General features: G+C 34.9%; 1 protein-coding gene across 1 annotated transcript in view; it reads right to left on the reverse strand.

Annotated features, from left to right (window-relative positions):
* Positions 1–16,601, reverse strand: part of LOC110455793 (multiple PDZ domain protein-like) — a 76,047-nt gene that overhangs the window by 2,727 nt on the left and 56,719 nt on the right. The window contains exons 15-22 of the mRNA XM_021506162.1: positions 16,297–16,466; positions 15,960–16,043; positions 15,308–15,532; positions 14,967–15,083; positions 14,233–14,377; positions 1,468–1,640; positions 1,060–1,171; positions 147–276 (exon numbers count right to left, since the gene is read on the reverse strand). Of these exons, the coding sequence (XP_021361837.1) occupies positions 147–276; positions 1,060–1,171; positions 1,468–1,640; positions 14,233–14,377; positions 14,967–15,083; positions 15,308–15,532; positions 15,960–16,043; positions 16,297–16,466 (1,156 nt within the window). The remainder of the gene's footprint in view (positions 1–146; positions 277–1,059; positions 1,172–1,467; positions 1,641–14,232; positions 14,378–14,966; positions 15,084–15,307; positions 15,533–15,959; positions 16,044–16,296; positions 16,467–16,601) is intronic.

Raw genomic sequence — 16,601 nt, forward strand, 5'->3', positions numbered from 1 at the left:
AATAAACCACACTACAAACTCAGTTAATCAGTGACTTTGTTATGAATTATAACTTTTAATTGGTTTAAATCATATGGTATTTACGTGGTATTAACTCAATAAGGTATAAATGACTAAGTTAAGACCAGATTTTCTGGAGTACTGACCCGTCTTCTTCTCCATCAAACACGTTGTCTGTGGCAGCGGGTACCAGCGGGGCGTTAGCTATTTCCTGTGACATATCCATGCTAACCTGGCGAGAGGGGTGGCCACTCACACTTACTCGCTTCTCCTCACCTGTGAACAGAGGTAGTGTATTGCTTATCTCCCTTACTTATTATCGATAGATATCTCCCTTACTTATCATATTGACCATATATAATTTATCTCCGTAACAGAATTGACCAAGTATGATTTATCTCCCTTACATATTCTTGACAAAGGATAACTTATCTCCCTTGTCTTTCTTCAAGACATTAGCTGGAAGTTGTAACCATTGTAGATATAAAATTGTGTAACAAATGTCCATCCCACCATTGATTAAAACAGTTGGTTTAAAATGGATCATGTAAAACAAAGGAAACCACCACAAATAAATCCCTAAAGGGGTATGCTCTGGGATCCCCTGTTGTTTCGGGCTTTTCCCAGGATCCTATGTAACTGTGATTTACAACTTACTTCATACTTTCATTTCCTGTAAACAAATTCTGGAATCTGTTCATTCCTACACATCATGGTGAATATACAAATATTTGACTGTTCACTTATGAAGATTATGGTACAATCGTATAATACTCCCATTTTTATCAACAAGAGACTACTGATGGCCTTGGGTTAAATGTGAACATAACGTTTTTATCAACAAGAGACTACTGATGGCATTGGGTTAAATGTGAACATTACATTTTTATCAACAAGAGACTACTGATGGCCTTGGGTTAAATGTGAACATTACGTTTTTATTAACAAGAGACTACTGATGGCCTTGGGTTAAATGTGAACATTATGTTTTTATCAACAAGAGACTACTGATGGCCTTGGGTTAAATGTGAACGTTGCGTTCCCGAGGATGCTGCGTACCATGTTGGACTTGTAGTTTGACTACACCTGGTGTCTTAAGCAGCTGGACAACCTCATCATGGCTCAGGCCGTCAATTACCTGGGTGTTAATCTGTAAAATCTTATCTCCAATCTACAACAGATCATACAGCTTCATATAGATCATATCTTAACTACAACAATTAAGTCATACACATAACAGACAGATCTTATCTGATCTTCAACAGGTATCACAGCACAAATGAGCATAGACCTTGTGACGGGACATCAATGTTAAACTCATCTCTTACTGATGACGCCAATATCTAGCGAAATAGAAATTCAAGCAAATGAAACAAAGTATGCATGATCTGCACAGGTACTTTGAGAATGATCAGGCTTTAGTAAGCCATATGAAAAGTTTCGTCAATTACATTTACAGTTATCTACCTTTAGATTATGACTCTTTTCTGCCGGTCCTCCAGGTGTCATGTTGGCAATCATGACGGCCACATCCCCGATGGAGCTACCAATTCCCCCTGCGATGCTGAGACCGAGGGAGCCGGCAGCGTCATGCTGCAATTCTACAACCCGTATATGAGAACTGATGTCCTCACTTTGACCTGTAACAGTGAAAGGTCAAAAACACAGTGTTAAAATCGATCCAATTCTGGTCATAGCATCAATGGAGGCTGATGGACATTACTACTGTACACTCCTCTTTATATTACAGGTCAAAGAAAAATGATATTATTCAATGAAACATGATTTTAAATGGAACGTGATATTAAAAGATGTAGTGTTTTTCAGGCCTTTTTAAGATGCCCAAACTCAAAGTGACCTTTTATTTTGCAGTCCCTGTGATGCGGTTTGACAGAAAAGATTGTTCAACACAAAAAGTTTGCTGAATGTGGTTTTCATAGTCATGGCTATAACAATAGAACCATCACTTCCCTGTTTGTTCATTTGTATTGTCTTAAATGTGAAATTCTTGCAAATTTAGTCTGTAATTTCCATAAAATACAAGTCATTTAGTCCGATTCCTGATTAATAATATGTGTCATTAACCCATGAAAACGTAAATATATCCTTTCTGTTAATCTATTTGGAAACTTTCAGACAGAATCCATCAACTTAGGCCCACAGTGTTAATAAACATGAAAATGGAAGTGATGGTACTAATTAACATCTTTGATTAAACTAGATTTTCCGGGCCAACAACAGATCATACCTTGAAATTAATCTGAATTGTTTCATACAGTCATTTTGGTACATATTAGCATTTATATTTATACATGAATGTATCGCCACTTAATTCTGTTGTACCATTGGAAATTTAAAAACTTCTCTTAATGCTGCATGTTTGATGTCAATTTCTACGAATTTGGCGTAGCCAGCTACCTCATACAAATATTAGCCTACTGATCATGTGACCTCAACCATGTGATTTCATTGGATGATGCAGGAACATTGTTTGATCAGCTTTAAAATTAAAGTACATGTAGTCTCCTGTTGAAGACCTAGATTATTTTGTACGATAAAGAAAAGATGATAAACACTGACATTATGAATCATGTTGTCAAGATTTCCTTTGAGAACAAATGTTTTACATAACTTTAATCAATGTAGATTATGACATTTAATATCAGAATATGTCCATGTGTTTTTACAAACACCTCCAACAGTCACACTAAATTATGGGAAATTGTTGAAACCAGTATGTTTTATGTCTCTGAACGACATATGTATTAACTGAAGTAGATGCTCTCCTAAACTACGACATCAACGTTAACAGTTGTAGCCTAAATCTGTCATGTGAATTGGTTTGTCCCAGGATTGTTATGAGGATCAAACAATGAAGCCTACACTATCTTAAATCACGACACACTACGTCATATTAACATATATAGAACTATGGATCGAAACTGAAATATTTATTTACATAACGTGCCCAGCTGTGACTCTATATCCTTAGGTTATGGACTCAATTGTTTTTTTTACCTCAATACCATTGATTTTATTTTTTCAGGTGACAGTTTAGATAAAGCAATAACCAGAAGTCACATGTGTACCAGCTCAGGTATACATGTATTTAAGTTACAACCATAGGGTACAAACAAGAGGGCAGAACTGCTCACCTGATTTGTCCCTTCTCTGTGTTTATAAGATTTCAAATGATTAATTGAGATACATGATTTGTATGGGTATATAATTTAAGGATCGCTGTGCCACTGCTTTAAACTGTAACTACCGATTGGAAACCATTTTTTCCTTGCATGACTATAGCTTACTCAATTATTCCTAAAAAGAAAACCAAATCTTGTGGGATTTTATAGAAAATAAAAAATACAGGCCAAATAAATGAAATACAATCAACAATAGTGATCTGATTGTAAACATTCAGTGGAGCCAGATCAGGATTCAAACTCTCCACTGCACAACGATATATCGTAATTTTCCGTTCAATAGGTGTCCAGACCCAACGGTGTTATAGTTATATCGAAAGCGAAATTAAGGGGAGGTTACTGTATATGGTATACAAAAAGCTAGAGTGCTGGGACAGGGATCCCTAATAATTTTGGGTGTATGACTAATGAGGGTATAGGTTTTATTACAAAAATATCATTCCTTTTGGTTTTCGATTTTATATATCTTTTTGAGCCTATGATTTATGGATGAACATAATCTATTAGCTACGTATATATACATGGTTATGTATTTGATTTTACGGGAAATTTGATTTCAGTGGATATATGATACACTAGCTGTGATACATGGTTTTGTATATGTATATAACAGATACATGGCTTTGTATTTGTAATTTATTAGAGTACCGGGTATATCATTTTTTGGGATATTTTTCATTTTTGTATTTGATTTATAAGTCTATGATTTATATGTCAAAGAAATGCTAGTTGAACATTGCTTTCATAATTGTACAATAAATCCTCAATATATTAGGCCTAGTTTTTCCATTTACTACTAACCTTACCATCAATTGAATTCCAGGTCCCACTTTACATTCCTGTTAAAATTTAAGTCTCATGTCACTTAACCCCTTTATATATAGTACCAACATATGGTGGATAGCAGGCATCAGCATAACAAGAATTGTACTGTATACAAAAAACTAAATCCTGTTTGTCAGGATATTTTAACCAAATTAAGTTAATTAAGTGGCTTGGTGATGTTAAAATTCACAAAAATTAGAATCATGTAAGGGACTGAAGGGCCTGTATTGCTCACCTGTGATTTAAAGTTGTTGGCGACCAAGTATTTAATGCTGAAATGCTTGAGAAGAAAATGTTTTAAGATAATTTATTACGACAATCTCGATAAGCCTTTAAACCTCAGCATGCTAATGAATCCAGGCTTAAGAGAAAGTCATTTTTAGTTTTTAATATATGGTTCCTGTCACCTAAAATGTGGGTCAAGGTAATTTAATGTCATGAAAAACTTATAACCCTCTACCTCAGCAAGCTACATGCGAAATATCATTACCAGGATTATCATGATTGAGTGCGGGTCAATGTTGTTTATTTGAATAATGTTAGTAGCCGTTCCATAAGTCAGCTATCGACAAAAAACATCATTATTCTAGGCCTGTTTAATCTTATTTGACTCATATGACCTTGAATGTGATTCAATAACCTTTATTTGAATATGCTTGATAGCCACATTCATATTGACAAAATATCCTAACTCAAGGAATGCCAAGCTTGTAGATTAAGTTTGTAAATTATTGGATTCCTGTGACCTTGAAAGTAGGCTAAGGTCATTCCCTCAAGCAAGCTACAGCCTATATATTATACTAAGCATTATAGTTTATTAGAATAAATTGAAGATTTCAACACATTTGGTACTGTGATCTCTAAGGAGGGTCGTCAACGGCAGTTATTTGAACAAGCTTGATAGCCTGCCTTCCAAGTAAGCCACATGCTGGACATCCAAACCCTATAGACCTTATGTTTCATTAGAACTTCCTTCAAGAAATAAATTGATGCTAGATGCTGTGTTATTGGATACATTTTAACTCACAGGCACATAGTGCCAGGTCAGTTTACAGCTCTCCCGACTTAGGTACAGTGAAACCTGTCTAATCTGATCTGTGAGTATTGTGACATACTGTTGTAAAAGTAAATAATAAGAACCAGTTTATTCCAACATCTTGTCTTATTCAACCAATATGATTTGTACCACAGGATGCTGGATTAGGCAGATTTCACTGTGTCGTAACTGCCATCAGTACAACATTGAGCTGTGTGTAGATTACTTAGGGTAAGGGGTACCAATAAGTCAAACTATATTACAATTATGTATAACCAATGTCTCTATTATAAAACATTTGTTTAAGACCTTTAAAAAAAAATCATAAAAATCTCATCTTTCCATACAGTAGTTTTCGAAATTTGGATGTTTGAAAATAGAAATACTGTAAAAGAAAACAGGAAAACTGCTGGGAATGAATAGGGAATCTTTATATTATTACAAACTACCTACACAATTCATCAGTATCATACGAGTACAGCACCAAACGAGTATCCAATTTATGGCCCACAAAGAATATGAAAAACCTGACAGGGGAAGTTACTCTAGAAAAAAACTCTTTTTTAGTGGAACTCTTCTTCGCGATTAAAACTGATGCAGTGGTACCCTTAACCTTAATAATGGTAATCAGTGACCATTAAGTATGGACACTCACAATTGTTGTGAAATAAATAAATCATAGATTTATAATCCTGAATAAATGAAAAACAAATCTTTAAAACTTTAAGTGTAACATTTATTACTGCTGAATGCAATTGCAGAATACAAAATGAATTGTTTTAACTTAACATAGAAATCCAAAAATCAATATCACAAATAATCGCCATGAAAATCTCCATGGATGAAACATGAAATCATACAAAAAACACAGTTTTCCAAAAACTGAATGTCACCGATTTGTGTAAAGGTACTTTGTAGATCTATATCCTACATACTGGAGTCTTCTACGGGCCGGTCTAAGTAGGTGTCAACCATCCTATACTCCTCTGGGCCATACTGCTATCACATTTTTATATTGTCTATAACCTATACTGGAAAATACCCTTCCAGGGACCTTAAATATCCTGCTTTCACATGTACACAATTGGATTTTATTGATCCAATTGTGCAAAACTTGTGATTTATTTCTCAATACAGTATAGTGGTCAGTGACAAGCTTCACTCATTTCCAATTCAAAATTTGGAGTAGTTAATTATGAAACTTCAGGGGTGAATGAGTAATGCAGTTTCAATGTAATTTTAACTTTTAGACTAAATGAGGACTTGAAAATGAAAGATTACGCAAAATCTCATCTCACGTTTTATTTGTTGCTTGGAGTATGCATGCTTTAAGGGGATAAATCCTGCTGAGGGGTTGCTGGATGTTGACACTTATACTGGACCCTCACCCAAAATGCAAGCATGATACATTTTAGATCCCCTTCTCCAGCTTACCTGTATCCCTCCAGCATTCTAGCCAGTCTACCACTTTTTTGTATAAAATCTTTGGGTTATTGTTTGTCATAGATTTCGACACCTCACTCTCCGTATATATCAAGTTCTGATTCACCTACTGATGTGTCCTTACCTACATCAATGTAGGGTCAAGTATCGCAGGGGATTGTAGAGTTTGTAATTAGGGGTGTACAGCACTAAATAATAAACTGAAACTACATACCACATCATGTCTGAAATCAAACAATACAAACTCCTGTGTTTCACCAAAAGTAATCAAGCAGTATGAGTAGATATTATATATAACTGGAGATACAATTTCTGGTATTAATTTCAAAACTAAATATTTAAGATAACGAGAGAAAATAAATTGTTCATGTAATAGAATTTATGTTTGAGTTGTATCACCAGCATTTAATATGATTTATAACAAGATATGCTTATGATGAGAAAAATCTTCATCTGTTCACTGGTATAGCCCAACTCTCTTCACGCAGTTGTAGACAGTGATTACTTGAGCTCAAACTAAAACAGGAACAGCAAGGGAACACATTCTAGTACATGTACAAACATGTCAGCTCAAAAACTAAACTTTATCGAACATACGGTTTTCATGCCTTCTACAATGTTTTTACAATATTCTTAAACACATACAAATAAAAAATGCATTTTCTGTCATATAATATTCTTGTAAGACAAATCAAATCATGTACTTTAAAATAACTACAATTGACGATTTAATCCTCTGCATTTGTACATCCTCTACGCTTTTCTACTAGTAACCGTGTAATGACTTTCCACAGAGTGTTACTATGCAAGTACCCAGTAGCAGATTGATTTGTTTTGATCTTGCAGAAATAATCCGGCATTGAAATTTTAAAACAACTTGTACCTAGTATCGGGAAACAATCACTCGGCATTCACAACATTGATCATATTATGATGCTAGAATACAAATTTTTGATTTTTGATTTTTAGTTTTCTTCCTTCTTTCTTAATTTTCACCCCATAAGGGTGGGTGATTGTGAGGGTAAGTCTGTGCCTTGTGAAATTCTATTTCATTAAGAGTGTTAAGACAAAGGATTTAACATTGATTTCAATATTTAATTCTACATGAAATACTGAAATATAGACCAAGGATTAGCCTACAGCTGCACAACCACAGCTGATATGATATTTCAGCTGGAGGATTTGAACCCTAGTTACCTCCCTTGATTCCCTTTAAACAAATTAAATATGATTTATTAGTCATAGTCCATTAAAGTGAAAGGTGGTTTGTAACTGACAATGTATTTCTGGTAGTAAATAAAACAAAAATACATCAGTAATCAATGATTCATAGCGGACAGACACAAAATACAGAAATATCTAAATAAATGTCCCAATGAACTAAATATTAATATTTCATGTATTTCTACAATGTTTTTCAATTATTGTTTCTGACCTTGATCTATAACAAATTCTGTCAGCAGGTTTTTACATATACTTTCATTTACCAAAACTCTTGAAACAAATTGTATGGCTGACACTCCTTATATAAGTATAAACATTTTTTTTCAATAAAAGATTTTCATTATAAAACCAATTAGGGGGAAATCGTGTTATTACCATATGATGCTATAATGGTGACAATGTAGGGAAAGTTGGTTGCATTCTGTTAATAAAATGGATGCTGATACATGATATTGATAGGACCCAGAAGGTACACAAATAACGTTCATGCTTCGGGCGTGACCATCCCAAGAGGAAAACAACTAAACAGTCAGAAACAATTTAAGTTACATAGCACCCCCATCATGCTTCTTTCAAGATCATGAGCCAAAAACTCAAACTCAAAAAAGTTTCACAAAAAACTTGACACATGGCAGTCAACTGAGCACATAGAGATTTCCAACTGGGGACACAGGAAGCATGCAGAGGGTACAGTGAAGATTCTAGGAGTTGGAGGTCAGTGGTTGGATTGAGGTGTTACAGGCCAACCATATCCATCTTAAATCCGAATAATATATTCTGTTTTCCGTGAATAAAATATTTTTGGCAGATTTGTTACAGCATAACAATATAAAGACAAATCTCACGGTAAAAACCGCAGAGTAATCATAAGTATATGGAGGTTATCACATACTTTTAAATGACTGACAAATACTGCCTACTTCATAAATAGTTAGAAATGATAAAACTAAAATTGTCTGTATAATCCATTCACTCAACAAGCCGCCAGCATCCATACTCTTCTCATGACCAATGCTGAGAAAAATCAACAAGACAGCTTGCCAACCTTTCATTGCTCTGTTAATCTTGTACAAGGTACTGATACATGTAAATATATATACATTAGTGTTGTATATAAATAGTTGTTGATACCCATGTTTACTGCTAGATAGTCAATGTTTACTGTTTAAAATAGGAATATCATAATTAATATTTGACCTAATAAGCTACCCCTGTGGGTTAATTAGAATTCAGAACTTTCCAAAATTCACAAACAAAAGGCCCAGGGGGTTTAACAGCTCACCTGGAATTTTATATTTTAATTTAAAACCTGCTGAATATCATACACTTTTATTAAGTGTAAAGTGTCTTCAAAAGAAATTATTTGAAGTTTTTGACATATTTGACCCCTGTGACCTAGAAAGTAGGTCAAGATAACCTTTTGCAAACTTTTTTAGGCTCCATCCAAGGAATTTACCAGCCAAATATCATGAATCTAGACCTTTTGGTTCTTCAGTCAAACTTGTTTAATGGAGAAGCTGACGAGGGACAGACAGACAGACGAATGCAATGCCAGGTGAGCTAAAAATGGTTGCAATAGAAACAAATGAAACGTTAACAATAGGTTGCAGTGTGCTTATAAAGGTGGGATATGGTATAACATGTTTCCTGTGATTATACTCGGGAGTAAAAATGTATTGTTGTCACTGTTAAACATAACATCACTTGTGTTTTCCTTTTTTCCTTTTGCAGAAATGAGGAGAAATAGAGTCTGAGAGCATGCAAGTTAATGTACACATATATGCTTTGGCAACATATTTTCATAATTCACATGCAGTTTCCATGGCAACTTACACCAATCCATCAGCCACTGACCTGGTTACATTTGGTGACCTTGCTTAACCTTGTACATAAGTCTATAATTTCTTATCGAACATGATATTGGGAAGTGTTTTGATACAGATTGGTCGAGCAGTTAAAATGAAAACTGTATTAACCCATTTTTCTTTTAGATGTCTCACTTACAGTTCTATTTGGTTGAAAAAACAAAATATTATACCAGGGAGTGGGTATATAACAAAGAATACAACGTGTCAACATTTAGAAATAATTTCTTTTTTCTCTAATAATTAAAATTTACAATAAAGTTTGAACAGAAAAATATTAAACAATGAAGTTAATATATATCACAACCGTTTGATGCCAATGACAGTTATAACCATGTGAATAGTGACTGCATATATATATATATATATACAAAAGATAAGATGAAGACAAGTTTCCCATAACCTTTTCTTTGGGATCATCAAGTGGTTTACTTATCTAGGAACAGTTACTCTACCCTACATTTGTATCTAAAGGGACAGCACTCTACTTCAAGTTTATATCTAATGAAATAGACACCACATGTAATATCAATGTACATATTCCATGAAAAAGAAAACCGCTGAAATATCTATCCAGTGAAATATCTATCCCACAAAATTTAAACATCATGAAACAGATATCCCATAAAATACATATACCATGAAATAGCCCATGAAATATAAATCTTACGGAATAACTCACAATTAATTTACAGAAAAAACAACTACCAAATTAAAAAAAAAAAACCATTTTGCTCTCACTTCACTTTTAAAATATTAATTTTTAAGTATTTTTAAAATATATGGGTTCCGCTGATTTTTGGCACTATTTATTTTTACAACTTAAACAATTTTAAGCCTTATGGTTACTTTTACCAGTATCTAAAACAAGTTTATTGATGAAATTATAGTTTGGGCCCACTATACTTAGTCATACTAATAACAGCACTTAGTCATACTAATATCAGCTTTCATGCTATTTAAATGGCTTATTTGATAAATGAAATGTTACCTGTACATATCAAGTTAATGTAAAACCCTTGGAGTTGAAATTGACCCGTTCTATAAACACAAACAAAGGGGGGGATTTGGAGCACACTAAATTATAACGGTGTTGAATCAATTTATTGTTCTATTTGTATATATTAGTATTTAATGCATTACAAGAATTGATGGTCAATAATGCTTACAGATACCGAAAACCAGCAGGAGCCCATCTTTTAACCCTTTCACCCCTATGTAACTTTAGTAGGCTCTACCATGCATTGATCTGGATGAGTCCATTATGGTCTACAGTGGTGAAAGGGTTAAAGCCATGCTATATATTTCAAAAGTGTACAAATTACTTTTCCCCTTTTATAACAAATAATCTTCTGTTGCTTTAATTTCAATAGGGTACTGTCGCTTCTAAAAATTGAAGTGTTTTTTTTTAACATTAAAAAATCTTGCTTAACTTAAAAACTGTGAATTTGTTAGACTAAGTATTTTGACATAAAATACATACATGTTTGACTTTGGAATGAAGACTTCTTGTGTATAAAATCTACCTACCATCACACAATCTCTCTACATCTTAGTAGGTTTACATGAAATAAAAATCATCACATAAAATTAACACTGATCATAATAACATTTCCTTGGTACCTTAAGAAGCAGTATAAACATAACAAGCACCGATATAAATAAGCTACCTGGACCTATGGAGACTGGACAGAAGTATTCCGAAATTATCAATCCTACTGGATATTCAATCTATTTATAACTTTTTTATGAGTCTTGCTTACTTCATTTTTAAGCATTTCAGAAGATGTTTTTGTACAGTTAGGGAAAGCCTACAAAGTTCTTAATGCATCATCTACAATTAACAATCTGTTGATGTCATTTGTTTTCCGTATAAATAGAAAAAATGATGCTAAAATAACATGTTTAAATATAACTTGTTACATTTTTAAACAAGTCATTGCAAAAGATGAAAATATTTTGAGAAGACATTTTGTTATTCCTTACAGTTTGTAAAATTTCTTCTATATTGATTGAAAACAAAGCTAGGAAAACTCATTGTAAAATGTAAAAATACACGAAATATTCATAAGAATGATATTTGCCCAAATATTTTTGTCCTGTCTTTAAACACAATTAAAATATGCCAATATAAAAACACTGCCTAAAGCAGAATAGCAGGGAGCTTTATTCTATTCCACTACTCACATCATCTATCAACAAAATTATTGTGATTGAAAATCTACAAAACTGCATGTAACACCACTTAATGACATATTGATGACCACAGGTTTCAAACGTTCAATCCGAAACAGTGTTTGTGATGGTGAGGAGTGGAGGTAATGCCGTACGTCTGTACAACACAACGGGGTGTCTCTCACCAAACATCACCATATTAGGACACTCAGAGGTCAGGTGATAATTATAGAAGTGTGTATTGGTCAAGTGCGATGACACAAGTGTGGTTACTGTAATTCTATCTAGTTAGCACGGAACAAAATGTCAAGCAACCAAAGATAACCAGGTACTAGTAGCTTTTTGAGGAAGGCAGACCTGTCAAGAGAGAAAGAACACCGTTAACTCCTGATCGACAACTGGTCTACAACACAATAACTCACCTTGTATCAGGTCAAAAGGCAGTTTTATACGCCAAATTAACTGCTCAATTAACCCATTAACCAAAAGGAAGTTTTGACATCACAGTGATAATATATTTATGCTACAAACATTACTGTTAGGACACTGGTGATTGTGAAATCTAAACAGAAACCAGAGTGGCACATTAACATTTTGGTTCTAAAGAATGTACATAAGTAAAAAGTAAGTATAGTTAGGTATGGTTGGTGAAGTTAGATATGAAACTCATGATGTACTACTGATGACTGATTTGTGAAATCTTTGATATGAGCATATCATAACTTTTTGCACAGGATAAAATAACCCGAAATTGATGAAAGGAGATCATTAATGTCAGCATATGATTGATGTATAAACAAACAGATGGTTCTTGGAACAAATTCTTAGGTTCTGATGATGAGATAATTGCCCTAATGATGTAAAATCATAGTCCAGCACAACTACTACTAATCGTAACTATAGCTACATATCAAACTACCCTCTCCGACTGTGATAGTAGACCAGATCTCAATGATATTTTTAATACAATCTGAAGTGTTTTAGAAGTCAATAGTTATTACAGGGATTTGTCTTTATCGTTATTCAATAGACATGAAATTACCATACCTATCCCACAAGTCCCAGGAGTTCAGCAAATAATTTCTGACTCAAAGTGGAAGGTGGGTGCATGGGCTTATTACAGGACAATATAATACAATTTTGTTTGTAGTTCTATTGAATTGCACTAGATAAGGGTGGGCTTAATGCAGGATAGATATGGTAATAAACTGCACCAAATCTGTTTTGTAATCACACTTTGAAAGCTGGACATGATTGTTGGGATCTTAGCTTAGTAGGTTAAGATAGGTATTTATCGAAACAGTTTTGCTAGGTGACAAAAGAAAACGTAAGCTTTCAGTTGATATTAATTGCCTACATCCAGATTTCAATTTCAAACCTTGCAAACATCCCACTGCAGTTCAATGTATATTAAAACAATTTTCTTCATCCTCATAGGCAAATGGTTGTCAAAGTGGACCTCCTTGCAGAACACTTTGTCCTGAACATGTGGTGGCCCAATTCCCATTGGCCTTTAAGAATTGGAAAAATGTTTTAGTACTGTAAAAATATGCAGTTAAATTTTTGCATATTATGAAATAAATCCAGGTGTGAGCAGATTGGAACGCTCACCTTTGTGAGAATATAAACATATCTGACCACACTACCACCAGCATGTTCGGCCTTAGTCTTCTATACACAATTTGAATAATTTAACTGCTAAAGACACTGATGGTTGAGGTATTTCTTAATCAATAACTTCACATGGACTTGACCTTAGATGTGACCTTGATATGGGTTATGACCATTGATTTGTACAAATTTAACAGCCCTTCACAATAGCAAAATACAAATGAAATAGCATGACCCTAAGGCTCATGGTTCTATAGAAGAAGTTTTTTTTATTTGAATATTTTGAAAACCTTTGACCTAAGTGACCTTGTAAACCTAAGCTGCACTGATATTAAATCAAATATTATCTTGCTAGGCCTCATGGTTGTGTAGAAGTTGTTTAAATAAATGATATATGACATGGGGCAGTCATGTGCCTACACTAGGATGTAGTAGGTATGAGACTAAATGTGGGTGATAGCATATGATACTGGCAGTAGATGGCTAGTGGCTCCCTCTCATGATAGCTTACATGAAGCAAAAAATAACTGGCAAAAGGTGCATAGTGATGGGAAGTGTGACGTGATACAGGAAGTGGCTACTGACCCACAGGTGGTGGTAGTGTGTCCGATACGGAACGTGGTAGGTTAGGGAGTAAATTTGGTGATCGTGTGACTGATACAGGAGATGGTAGGCTAGGGACTAACTAGGGACTAACTATATACAATTAAGACAAAGGACAGAAATATTAAAAACAGGCTACAAACAGTGAATATGTCTTGGTGCAAAACACTAATTGATGTATTTCTACATAAATAAATATGAATAAGGTGGTAAAGCATGGGTTATACAGGCCCTTAAGATCTCTTACTTTTGTTGTGTTTCCCTCGCGACTTGTTGCTAGCGGTGGATTCTGATTTCTTGAGAGCATTTCCAGAATTAGAATTACGTCTGGAGGAGGTACGAGAGCCAGCCTTTAGTCTCCCTACGGACAGATTTATCTTCCCCATCGTTGTCTGTCAACAGATAAACACAACGTCCACATCTCAAACAAAAAACGGTACATGTTGATTCTTGTTCTGTAACTGTTTAGCTATTCTAAACAAGACAAAGTATTATGAGCAATGCATTGTCCCCATTTGTTAGATAAACCTCAATATCAAACACTCAGTTTATAGTGGTGCACAAGACCCAATTCCAATAGGCGATATTGGGATGATGCCATTTTGACCTTTTGTAGTGACCCCTGACCTTGTTTAGGTGATGACACTTGACTTTGTGTGGATGATTACCCCCTGATCTGTTAAGGTGATAATCTCAATGACAACCTGACTTAAACATGTGTTTTTTAATAGTGTAGATAACGACTCCTGACCTAAAGTAACTATGACCCCTGACCTTATGTAGTTGATGACCCCAGCTGACTTTACTCATAAGTTTTAATAGTATAGGAATGACCCCTGACCTTATGTAGTTGATGACCCAACTGACTTTACTCATTAGTTTTAATAGTATACTGATAGGTGATGACCCTTGACTTTGTGAAGTTGATGACCCCAGCTGACTTTAATCATCAGTTTTAATAGTATAGGAATGACCCCTGACCTTGAGCACAGTGGCAGCATACTCCTGAGTTGCATTTCTCATGTCCTCCCCATTGACGGCTAAGATCTGGTCCCCTTGCATAAGTCTGCCATCGGCCTCTGCTACACCCCCCTTCACCTGGAAAACAGGAATGTCACGTAAGAATTCAAAGGTGTTTCATATAAGTATACGGTTAAAACTGCCCTATAGGCAATGAGTTTTGCAAAATAAACCTTATTATATTCAATTTATTAATAATTAAAGACAACAATTTAAATATGAATAGTAAAGTAGTAATTAAAGTAATCAATATTTGAATTTTTATAAACAGAAGTAATAATTGTGAACTTGAGAACACTCACAATATCAGAGATATAGACCCCAACATCATTGCGTTTGCCGACAATACTGAGCCCAAGCCCTCGCCCAGGCTTCTTCATAAGCTCTACGGCAAATATGTTGTAAATGTCTTCCTCCTTGACTTGGTTATCATCACGGAACACAGAAATTTTCACTGTTGGCGGAGTCTGGCGTAGCACCTGGATTGCATAATCATGGGTAGCCTCCCTTAGGTCCTCCCCATTTACCTGTGTACAACACAAAATAGAAACATTTAACTTACTGCATTATTGTTAAACTATACCAAACTGGCCCCTGTCTATTGTGGATCCCTGTCTACACCAGTTTCCACATTTGGTCCTGGCATTTCCTCTCTTAAAATATGTATATTTCCTGTCTAATCTGACCATTGTCTACTTCTGTTTTTATACATCCAGTTCATTCCTATCTTTCCATATTCCTTGGTACAGATATCCCATCCCCCTTAACCCCCACTTGCTAAAGTACTTTTCCAGACTAAAATTACATGATCTGTTGACTTTAATTGTAATTTATTGTAAATACAATGAAGACTCCAGTTGACATGAAAAAAGCAGCAATTGGTAATTATTAGTCTCTGAACAAAGGTCAGCCTGTTGATAAGGGTGGTCTCTCTGGCAGGTTGACTCTACTCACATCTAGAACCTGGTCTCCAGCCCAGAGGCGGCCATCACGGGCTGCAGCACCATCCTCGTACACCTCGTGGATAATGATTGCACCCTGGGAAACAGTAATTTAACATGTCAGGTATAGTCATAAACAGGTCATATAAGTATGAAAAGTTGATAGTTCACAACATATGAATTTGAAGGACAATGCATCATTGCATAAGTTGAACTTTTGGTCCTCATCCTGTGTGGACTTTCTTATATGCATTACACAGTGGTTCCTTACTAAAAGAGTGTCATCCCCTCCCAACATATTGATCCCTATGTGGGCCTACTTTACCTCAAAATACAGGAGTTATACTCACTAGAAGAGTGTCGGCCCCACCCACTATACTGAGCCCAAGCCCTGTGCGGCCCTTCTCAATTTCTATTGTCGTTTCTTTTCCTGGAATGACTGGACATGTGAAAGGGTCGTGTGGAACTGTGTCTTGCTGCTGACTAGGAGACTGGGTGACAGGGTCTGTTGATGACTCCCCTGAAACACAAGACCACGTGATCACAAACAAAAGTAAAAATAAGAACTTTGGCAGCAACTTTTATTAGCTTAATCAAATCCTCCCAAAGTTATCTGGATAACCAAGCTTTCAGATACATTTAGAATATGCAGTAT

The sequence above is a fragment of the Mizuhopecten yessoensis genome, unplaced genomic scaffold (genome assembly GCF_002113885.1).
Source record: "Mizuhopecten yessoensis strain PY_sf001 unplaced genomic scaffold, ASM211388v2 scaffold8381, whole genome shotgun sequence".
In the NCBI taxonomy this organism is placed as follows: Eukaryota; Metazoa; Mollusca; class Bivalvia; order Pectinida; family Pectinidae; genus Mizuhopecten; species Mizuhopecten yessoensis.